This window comes from Euprymna scolopes, chromosome 2 (genome assembly GCF_053919585.1).
Source record: "Euprymna scolopes isolate OS-2025 chromosome 2, ASM5391958v1, whole genome shotgun sequence".
NCBI classification, from domain to species: Eukaryota; Metazoa; Mollusca; class Cephalopoda; order Sepiida; family Sepiolidae; genus Euprymna; species Euprymna scolopes.
The window spans coordinates 128,363,876-128,375,860 of record NC_136483.1 but is presented as its reverse complement, the minus strand read 5'-3'; the positions used below and the strand labels follow the sequence as shown (position 1 = coordinate 128,375,860).

At 35.2% G+C, this 11,985-nt stretch overlaps 1 protein-coding gene across 4 annotated transcripts in view; it reads right to left on the bottom strand.

Annotated features, from left to right (window-relative positions):
- The window catches only part of LOC145295994 (hydrocephalus-inducing protein-like), an 865,028-nt gene that overhangs the window by 146,903 nt on the left and 706,140 nt on the right, over positions 1–11,985 (bottom strand). For all 4 annotated transcript variants that reach the window (XM_080141978.1, XM_080141990.1, XM_080142009.1 and 1 more), the window contains 2 exons: positions 8,077–8,173; positions 4,187–4,462 (listed from right to left, as the gene is read on the bottom strand). In XM_080141978.1, the coding sequence (XP_079998104.1) occupies positions 4,187–4,462; positions 8,077–8,173 (373 nt within the window). The remainder of the gene's footprint in view (positions 1–4,186; positions 4,463–8,076; positions 8,174–11,985) is intronic.

Sequence of the window (11,985 nt, the reverse complement as noted above, 5' to 3'; positions counted from 1 at the left end):
CTATTATGGCAGGCTACTGATCGAGTGTGCAGAAATGAATCTCCAAAATCAACCCAAAAGCTCTATTTGTGCCATGCACTTACAGTTCATTAAATCTGGCTTGTGTACATGCCGCTTCTCTAGCGGTTCACTCTGTTACATTTTTTGGTATACTGGACCGATTATTCTCATTCTTTTCTGCATCTACACATAGCTGGGACGTCTTGATTCAGTTGACCAGTCTCAGTATCAAGCGGACTATGGATGGAGTAGTCGAGCAGATGCTGTAAATGATGTAGTAAAAAAATTATGTAAACAGCTCATAGAAGAAGGAGAAACTGCAACCACAAGATCAGATGCATCTTTAATTCTCAACTCGGTATTGTCGTTTCCATTTCTTTTATTTCTGAGCTTTTGGAAAATTATTCTCCCAGAAATCAATGATGTCCAGAAGTATCTTCAAAAAATGGGGCTGGATCTGCAATAAAGTTCTGTCAGGCTGACGGCATTGATAGATTGCCTTCTTCAGAATAAAGAAAAGATGGTGGACACTGCAATAGATGAGTCAAAAAACTCTGCTCTGAAATGGAGATAAGCATGGAGCACTGTATCAGCAAAAAGAAACAAATGAGTGGTGAATGATTGACTGATGCAACACTGGGGTTTGATACTGAGTAGAGACGGGAAATGCTGTCTGTCAAGGCAGCTTGACTGAAGAAATATGTTGCAGATTTCCAGAAGTTCACAATCTTGCAAGTAAATATGCTTTTCTTATACCATCAAATCTGCTTGATGATAATTTTTGTCAGTTTGGTGAAGTTTACAAAGATATAGAAAAAGATAAATTCTTTGCGGAAAGGAAGAGATTACAGTATTTTGTGAAAGCTTCAGGAAAAGACAAAATCAATGGCCCTCTTGAACTTTTGAACTTTATACAGAGATACCACCTTTGGTATTCCGTCCCTAATATTGTGATCTTGCTACACATTTTCCGGACCTGAGCTATTAGCGTTGCCAGCTGTAAGCACTCTTTCTCGAAACTGAAACTCATAAAAAACTACTTTCGATCAAAAATGAGCCAGACAAGGCTTACAGACTTAGTAATCCTCTCCATGGAGAGGGAACTTTTCGATAGAGTGAATTTTGATAGATTTATTGATAACTTTGCAGAAAAAAAGCGCGAAAAGTATGTTTGTAAATTTCCAACTGACTTGATGCCTTGCGATAGTTCTCTCACAAAAAATAAATTTATAGCTTTATTTTCAATTCATAAATATATTCATTTAAAAAATGTTTAAACTATGTTTTATAAAGGAGTGAAACATAAACGACAAATTTCTTAAATTTCTTAAACTGAGCGATTATACACATGGATTTAAATAATCCCGGATACAAGACATTTTTTTTTCTCTTCGGAAGGTTCGACCTCTTAATAATAATAATATTATGACGAAAAAGAAAAAATAACTACGTCAGACTATCCTCTCCTTGATACAGCCATTTTCTGTGAAAATTCGGAAATAACAACAATAAAAAAGTAAATGAAAATGATTTTATCATTGCATAACATTTTCATGTTTTCAAATGTTTTCATTTAAATTTATAAATTCAAATTTCAAATATTCTCATTTAAATTTATTAAAAAATGTTTTCTAAAATGTGTGACTTTCCATTTCTTAAATTTTGCGGTTAAACTAAGCGATTACACACGAGGATTTCAAAAAGCACCGATACAAGACTTTTTTTCTTTTTGAGAGGCTCGACCTCTTAATAATAACATTATGAAGAAAAAGAAAAGAAAACTACATCGGACTATCCTCTCTTTGATACAGCCGTGTTTTTTGTAAAAATTCGGACTTTAACAATAACAAAAGTTAATAAAAATGATTTTATCATTTCATAACATTTGCAGGTGTCCAAATGTTCTCATTTAAATTTATTATTATATCTGTTTGTGTAGCAAATTAATTTAATTTAACATTTTTTTATAATTTGAATTATACGTTTTTGTTTTGAAAAAAAAATTTGGTTTCTTTTGTTTCATATTAACGTTTACATGATACCCTTCAGATTAATGTTTACATACTTATTATTATTCAAATTATTGAAAAGAAATTGTCAAATTAAATTAAAATGTTAAAAAACGGGAATTGTGTAAACACTAATTTGAAGGGAATTGTGTAAACATTAGTTCAATGAAAATAAATATTTTGAGAGATTTTTGGAATTTTGAAGGTATTAACAGGTTGTCATATGCCAGCAGTAGGCGGGAGGGGCGGCAAAACATGTAATTATATGCCATTGGGGGCGGCAAAACAGGTAATTATATATCAGCTGGGGGGGGGGGGCAAATTTTCCAACCGCCCCGAGCGGCAAAAACTGATGCTATGCCACTGGTTCTAGTGTATATTTCTTGAAGAGTGAATAAGGATTTATCAGGTAAGCATTAGTGTATATATTACCTTTTATTTTCCTCGAAAGTGATGGCTACAAACTTGAATGATTTAGTAAAGAACTTTTAATTGGAGTATAAAAGTATCAATAGTTTTGGAAAACTGTTGTGTGTAGCCGATGTCTATTAAATATGATGTTCATCAGTTTTATATAAGTAGCATCTAGTGCTTTCATAGCACTATAGTAGTCACTGGTGTTGATTATTATGTTATATATACCACTGTCGATATAGATTAGTGCGAAAAAGTTTTTAGAGGTATTCCCAATCTCACTGTCATTACCAATTGCACTCAGATAATTTTTGAACGTCAGTTTCCAATGCTTGTACCGTCTTTCTGATTGTGGACTTGCGAGTTCTCTGCTCACAGTATTCTATTGATTTTTTCTTCAATTTTTAGCGAATAAAATTGTTGTGAATAAGTAAAAAGCCAAATCACGCAGTAAAGATTTTATTCACTAAAAATGCACATCGAAATTATGCATGGTTTTACTTAAGATTCTTAGACAAGTTCAAGTTAATCGAGGGCGTGAGAAAGATGTAAAAATCATAACACTGAGCCTAAAAAATAAGGACAGATTTTTGTTACAATCTGTTTGATGCAGACAGAGTTATGAGGCTTTTTAACATAAAATGAGCACCCACTTCTTCGCCACGTAACGGTAAAAAGACATGTAATCTTTACTATTTTTTCAAGTTTGGTGGCGAAGAGGAGAAGCAAAGAGAAGCAACAGAGTGGTGAGGTGGAGTCATAAGTTTTGAACATTTAATTGGATTGGGTTTTCTGTCTAGTTTAAGTAAGGGCCAAAGTAGAGTGTTACATTAATGCTCTTTAAGTTGCATAGTCATAATCTGCTGCTAAGCCATCATGATAGCATTTTGAGAAATCATGGATCGCCACTCACAACCAACAGGTAGCCTCATTGGATGTGCAGATATGCAGTCAACATATTCTTTAACATCAGCTGACTAAAGGAGATGAAAGGATCAGGGATGATTAAGCAGGTGGCAAGATGTATGCCTACAGATATGAGGATGGGACAGAAAAGCATAACTGAAACATAATTCTATATATAAAGTATTATTTTATTATTTTTAAGTAAAAATAAAAGTAATAAAAAAAAATGGTGATTAATTTTACAGTGACATAAATTTGATATTCTGCTTTTAGTCTCAAACGTCTTATGCTTTCTTTACCATTTGTTATTCGGATTTTCTTAAAATTGGTTCATTAATTTTTCATCACAGACCATGAAAACAGAAAATTGACCAAGTTTCAGATTTCTTAACAAAAATGTCCTAAAAATGTAAATTTTTTGTCAAATATCTAAAATTTCCATCATTAGTTTTTACTCAAAATCCACTAAACATTAAAATTAATGGTCATCTTATATGAAACAAATACTACCCCCAGGATGGCTTAAAATACCAAATTTAAACAACTATCACAAAAAATGGACTCATTTAGTTTTATTTTTTTTCAAAATCCAACAAAAGTTGTTATTAATGGTTGTTTACATGAATCAAGTAATTGTGGTCAAAGGTGAGACTTGCTTTACACAAATAAAGCAAGTCTCCCCTTTGATCACAATTACAATTTTATCAATTTGTCACCTGTCAATATAGGCTCTCTTCTGCCACTATTCTGTATAGAAATTGATTTATCACAGATTAATAGAAGGTACCTAACATTGGCAGGTGACAAATCGATAAAAAATTGTGATTGTGATCCACAATTCCAGAAATGTGACTCACCTTGAATATTTTCATTATCTGGACAGTTATCTAAAGATTCTGTTTTTAACTGCAGCTCAAGCTGTGGATCCAGCATGATGTTATCAAGGGTGACTTCCTCTAAGTAACCCTCACCCACAAGCCAGATGATGGTGTTCTCATACTGGTTGCCGTGGACGCACAACTGCACTTGACCATAACTCTTGACTGGCTGCTTTGGTTGGAAGAGCACTTCAAACGAAGCGTTGGCACCACACTCTAAACTCAAAGATGCTGTGTATGTCTTCTTTTGGATCACTGAAGGAATTAAAAAATAAGATATAAGAACAATCGTGCACTCACTTTTTTCATATGACATGGGCACATGCAATTATTAATGTTTTCTATTAAAGAACACAAAAGAACAATAGTACTTGACTTTTAACTTTAAAGCTTAATTCATGCTAGAAATTATTTTCTAATTTACGATAGATTTCAAAATACTTTTTAAATTCAGAATTAGAATATAGTAAACAAGTCAACAACATTTTTATATGATAATAAGACAAAAATAAAATGAGTCTTCAAATTTCGAAAATGATTTGGAAGCTTTTAAACAGTTGATTAGAATAAAATTTCCTGCTTGAATTAAAGTTTAAATGCAAAAATAATTAAGTAGTTTGCTATTGTAGCAACTAATCACATCACTAAATACTTGAGAGATTAAGTAAGTTAAAAATTTCCGAAAAAAAAAAACTACATAATGAGCTAAGTTATCTCCCCTATAATAACTCACCAATAAAGAAAACATCTTATTATGGCCACATTCTGAATAAAGATATCATTATATGTTTATGTATTGATCACTCCATATAAGATAACAATGTGGATTTAACAAGACAAATTCATATAAAAAAGAAGGTCTTCTATGTATGTATTATGTTTAGAAAATTATAACTGATATTTCTCATCAGTTAATTTATATTGCTATTTTTTATTATTTTATACAAAATTTGACATACTTAATAAATGATGCATACTCTTTAATAAATTTCTAATAATTTCTTTCAGGATACAATTTTTAAGTATATGAGCTTTGATCATCCAAAATTTCATTTTCATGACGTTAAATTTGAACAAATTTAACATCAAAAGTCTCAAACTCAAATCTAACTGTTCTCTTCTCTCTGCACTTTCCACACTGACGCCCAAAATAAAGAAGACGGCTCTTTTATAGAGAGACCCAACCACATCTCATTTGCATACCCCCTCCCCCCTCTCGTCACATCACGTGATTTTCAGTCCATAAATACCAGGGGGCGGCCATTTTTATTTTCTCTTTTTTTTCTAGGTCAACCTTGGCTTCAGGGATCTCATTTCCTCGCCCAAACATCAATTTTCCTGCCTATAGTCGAAATCCCAAAGCCATTCCATTTTCCAGTGACTCAGGCAGTTTTGTCGTCAGTCCATATGCTTTGATATGCTCTCTCACCCTTTCCGCACTCACCTCTGTTTCGTTCACTAGTACATCATCGATGTAAGAGCAGGTGCCTCTCTTCACTGCATCATCTTTGGCCAACACTGTCTTAAGAACTGCCATCATTATCTTTGGTGCGGAGTTCAGACCAAATCCTAATCTGGTCAGACAATAAACTTTACCTTTGTACTCTACCAATTGATATTTCCACAATTTCTCATCCACATGAAGTTGGAGGTAGGCTGACTTCAGGTCCACAATTTTAGTTGCCTGCTTCATCCTCCTCCATTTCCTTATGACTTCTTCACACACGTCGATTCCGTCCTTTGTGTGACAAGCGACAAACTTGTTCAGCTCACGGAAATCCAACACTGGCCTAACTTTCTTCTTAATAGGTTGGACCACAGCCATGAGTGGCAAAATTCCTTCAACTTTCCCTGACCACGGCATTAATATTCCTTCATCTATTCATCTCTCAACTTCTTTTTCAAACTGTGGCTCCACAGCTCCTTTCAGTGTGCTTTTGTAGCAGCTGACCCGATTCGTCAATACAGATGGCTCTGCGGTCCATCGCCATTCTACCATCCATTTTTCCCCATCGAAGCAGGCTCGAAAGTCATCATCCTCAATCAGACATGGTCGGGGTTTCAACGGTTGGTTGGTATCACCCCTGGTTACACTTCCTGTTATTTCTGGTGCACTCTGATTGCCAAACTTCACCTGGTCTTTAGCAATAGTAGCTCCTCCCAGTCGGTCTATCGCATCCAGGCCCAGCACCACATCAATTCCTGCAACCAGTCTATCCAGCACGATCAATCTTAGTCGCAATGGCATATTCCTTACTACAATCTCCGCATCGGCCTCTCCACAGCATTCCACTTCTCTGCCATCCACCGCTTTAACGTTGCTGGTTCCATTCCAAGAGTTGGCGACGCTCGTAGTAATAAGTGTTGTTGTACATCCAGTATCAACAAGAGCTCTAGCCCTCTTTCCATTGATTGTGATCACTAACTGTGGCAACAGACTCTCATACGCCTGTTCAGTATAAAAGGGGTGACTACTGGCGCAATAGCACCCCTTTACTCGTTTCCCGGAAGCCACACCGAAAACAGATAATGTCTGGCCGTGGCTCCCTACAGTCTCTCATCAGGTGTGGTCCTTGACATCGAAAGCATTTACCGGTAAATCCACGGCCTTGCTTCATCATTGGTCACTCCTTTCTGCTTGCCACAGCAGCCGCGACTGCCCCCAGCTCAAACAAAGATTGCCTTAGAATCTCCTCCACCTCCTTGGTTTCAATATCAGTAAGTCATTGCAGTTCCATGGAGATGCGATCAGGGAAACCAGTTACAAGCGCCAGCTTTACAGTCTTCTCAAGGCTGCATCCCCCATATTCAGCCAATCCTGCTAGTCACCTTATCTCTGCCACATACATGTCCACAGACTTCCCAGTCCAGGTGACTCTTTTGAGCTTGTTGTAAGCCTCAAACGCGCTCTCGGAAAATGCGGTCTTTAACCGGTTTTCAATGCTCTCAGCAATGGCCTGATCCATCTCTCCCATTTCTAGATAGACCGCTAGAGCACTTCCTTCCAAATACATTGGTATTAACGTGGCTACATCCTCGATCTTCTGCAGCCTTGCCACCAACTTCAGCTTGTTAAGCCACGCAACCACGTCACCTTCTCCAGTAAATGGCCTCAGGATATCACTGCTCAATCTTACTCGGTCACCCATTTTTGTCACTGTGCCGAAATAGCTTGACGTTAAATTTGAATTCAACCTCAGATCAAAAGTCTCAAACTCAAATCCAACTGTTCTCTTCTCTCTGCACTTTCCACACTGACGCCCAAAATAAAGAAGACGGCTCTTTTATAGAGAGACCCAACCACATCTCATTTGCATACCCCCCCCTCTCGTCACATCACGTGATTTTCAGTCCATAAATACCAGGGGGCGGCCATTTTTATTTTCTCTTTTTTTTCTTTCCTAACACGAGCCGCACAATGCATGAGGTAAGGTTCTTTACTTTTAACCACATCTTCATTTGGAAAAGTTATTGTCATGAGGCTTCATGCCGAGCGATAAAACCACTGAAAGTAATCGAAAAATTAGTGTCTATCCAAATTCTAGATGGTGAGTTTTATGTTCATAGATAAACTAGCCCTTGATTTTCAAAACTTGATGGCCAGAAACAAAGGTCACTAATATCTATATATATTTTAGCAGAAGGACAAAGGAAGGCAGTTTTGGAAGCTGCATGTTCCTCACATTTTACCAACATAAGTGGTTGAATGGGAGTGGTAAATCAAAAGATTTTTTGCTATTGTACACTCTGCTGCTATAGGGGGTTTGGGTTAATGCCATTAGTTGCCATTTAGTGTCACCAAATGGTGACTAAAGGGGATGTAGTAACCAACATGCCATAGAAATAAGAAGATGATTAACACAACTGACCTTTGTCATCGACCACTTCATAACCCATGTCAGCATTTGTATCAGCCATAGGCAGCAAAGTATAAACCTTGTCAGTGTCGATAAGGTTCAAATCAATCTGAAACAAAAAGGAATGTTTAGAAGAATATAGATTTTGGGAATATTACTTGTACCATACCAAGTCCAGGGTAATTGCGCCAACTAGTTAAAAGTGATGTTTTGGCAACAACCCATATAAAGGACACTTTTTTTCCGTCATTACCTGAGAATGAATGCTTCCAAGAAAACTTGTGCTCAAGATTACTATTTTATTCTTATTTTTCATATTTTCCATAAAGCAAAACATTGTGATATTTTAGAATAGAGTAAACACCAATCCCACAATGCATTATTGCAAAAAGATGAGTCCATATATAATGTGGTGTTTCTCATAAGAAAAACAAAGCGAACATTAATTTAATATTTTATTATGATTTCAGCGGACGTGCACATCAGCTCCAATGTTGTACGCAGTTCGACTTAGGGAGCGCAAGCTTTTCTTATTTATTAAAGCTTTTTTTTATTTTTGGTTGTTCGAACTGTTTTGTGTTTTTTGGGGGGATGGGGGGGATATTTTTTATTTTGACTTGAACTTTGCGCTTTTTCGGATTGTTTTTTTTGGGGGGGTGGTATTTTTATTTTGGCTTGAACTTTACAAATTATTTTATTATATGATTTTTTCTATTTTCTTTTTTTGATGGATATTTTTTTTTGGCCGGAGATTATAGTTATAGGTAATTTTGAAATTTTTATTTTTTATTTTTGAATAAAAATTAATTATTAAAACGAAAACAGTAGTGTTCTCGTTGAGTAGTTTTTATTTTATTCAAGAAAATAAAAGGTACTCATGAACTTATTGAGCCATGCTGAAATAATGACATTATTTAGAAAGCCATTCTTAACCTGGGGACGGAAGGGTTTTGTCTACCTATTCTGTACTTTCACCTAACAATTTAATGAAAACAGGTATCATAGAACTTTAATTACACTTGAAAATACTATTTAAAAATAGCGCGGATCAATAAGTGCACTAGAACAAAATAACATTTCACTGGGTTTCGATATGAAAAAAAACACTGAAGACATTCCGTGAGAGGTACGTACACGCTAAAGATTTTTGTTTATTTTTGTTTATCCCCACAAGTGCTAATTTGAACTTGTACCAATTTTCGTGGACTTACAAGTTTGTGTCTTTCATTTTGTGAACTCTGCAAACTCTGAACTAGTGAAACAGGGGCCATTGTCACTAACCAGAATATGTGGGAAGTAATAGGTCATAAAACAATGTCCTAATAATTCGATTGTATTGGTTGTGGTAGCTGTGCATGTTGTGTGCATCTTGTGTGCATGGTGTGCATGTTGTGTGCATGTCAATCAATTTAAAATGTGCATCTGTTATGGCAAACAAGCTCTGGCTGTAATAATCTGCAGAGTTCACATGCATTTGATGCTTATGTTTGGCTATTATAATCTGACGAGTTCACATTAATTTGATGCTTATGTTTGGCTATTATAATCTACAGAGTTCACATGCATTTGATGCTTATGTCTGGCTATTATAATCTGCAGAGTTCACATGAAATTGATGCTTATGTTTGGCTATTATAATCTGCAGAGTTCACATGCATTTGATGCTTATGTTTGGCTATTATAATCTGCAGAGTTCACAAGAATTTGATGCTTATGTGTGGCTATTATAATCTACAGAGTTCACATGCATTTGATGTTTATGTTTGGCTATTATAATCTGCAGAGTTCACATGAATTTGATGCTTATGTTTGGCTATTATAATCTGCAGAGTTCACATGCATTTGATGCTTATGTTTGGCTATTATAATCTGCAGAGTTCACATGCATTTGATGCTTATGTTTGGCTATCATAATCTTCAGAATTCACATGAATTTGATGCTTATGTTTGGCTATCATAATCTGCAGAGTTCACATGAATTTGATGCTTATGTTTGGCTATTATAATCTGCAGAGTTCATATGAAATTGATGCTTATGTTTGGCTATTATAATCTGCAGAGTTCACATGCATTTGATGCTTATGTTTGGCTATTATATCTGCAGAGTTCACATGCATTTGATGCTTCTGTTTAGCTATTATAATCTGACGAGTTCACAAGAATTTGATGCTTATGTGTGGCTATTATAATCTACAGAGTTCACATGCATTTGATGTTTATGTTTGGCTTTTATAATCTGCAGAGTTCACATGAATTTGATGCTTATGTTTGGCTATTATAATCTGCAGAGTTCACATGCATTTGATGCTTATGTTTGGCTATCATAATCTGCAGAGTTCACATGCATTTGATGCTTATGTTTGGCTATCATAATCTTCAGAATTCACATGAATTTGATGCTTATGTTTGGCTATCATAATCTGCAGAGTTCACATGAATTTGATGCTTATGTTTGGCTATTATAATCTACAGAGTTCACATGCATTTGATGTTTATGTTTGGCTATTATAATCTGCAGAGTTCACATGAATTTGATGCTTATGTTTGGCTATTATAATCTGCAGAGTTCACATGCATTTGATGCTTATGTTTGGCTATCATAATCTGCAGAGTTCACATGCATTTGATGCTTATGTTTGGCTATCATAATCTTCAGAATTCACATGAATTTGATGCTTATGTTTGGCTATCATAATCTGCAGAGTTCACATGAATTTGATGCTTATGTTTGGCAATTATAATCTTCAGAGTTCACATGAATTTGATGCTTATGTTTGGCTATTATAATCTGCAGAGTTCACATGAATTTGCTGCTTGTATTTTGCTAGTATAATCTGCAGAGTTCACATTAATTTGATGCTTATGTTTGGCTATTATAATCTGCCGAGCTCACATGCATTTTATGCTGATGTTTGGCTATTATAATCTGGTGAGTTCACATGAATTTGATGCTTATGTTTGGCTATTATAATCTGCAGAGTTCACATGCATTTGATGTTTATGTTTGGCTATTATAATCTGCAGAGTTCACATGAATTTGATGCTTATGTTTGGCTATTATTATCTTCAGAATTCACATGCATTTGATGCTTATGTTTGACTATTATAATCTGCAGAGTTCACAAGAATTTGACGGTTATGTTTGGCTATTATAATCTGCAGAGTTCACATGCATTTGATGGTTATGTTTGGCTATTATAATCTGCAGAGTTCACATGAATTTGATGCTTATGTTTGGCTATTATAATCTGCCGAGTTCACATGCATTTGATGCTTATGTTTGGCTATTATAATCTGCAGTGTTCACATGAATTTGATGCTTATGTTTGGCTATTATAATCTGCAGAGTTCACATGCATTTGATGCTTATGTTTGGCTATTATAATCTGCAGAGTTCACATGAATTTGATGCTTATGTTTGGCTATTATAATCTGCAGAGTTCACATGCATTTTATGCTTATGTTTGGCTATTATAATCTGCAGAATTCACATGAATTTGATGCTTATGTTTGGCTATTATAATCTGCAGAGTTCACATGAATTTGATGCTTATGTTTGGCTATTATAATCTGCAGAGTTCACATGCATTTGAGTCTTATGTTTGGCTATTATAATCTGCAGAGTTCACATGAATTTGATGCTTATGTTTGGCTATTATAATCTGCAGAGTTCACATGCATTTGATGCTTATGTTTGGCTATTATAATCTGCAGAGTTCACATGCATTTGATGCTTATGTTTGGCTATTATAATCTGAAGAGTTCACATGAATTTGATGCTTATGTTTGGCTATTATAATCTGAAGAGTTCACATGAATTTGATGCTTGTGTTTTGCTATTATAATCTGCAGAGTTCACATGAATTTGATGCTTGTATTTTGCTAGTATAATCTTAAGAGGTCACATTAATTTGATGCTTA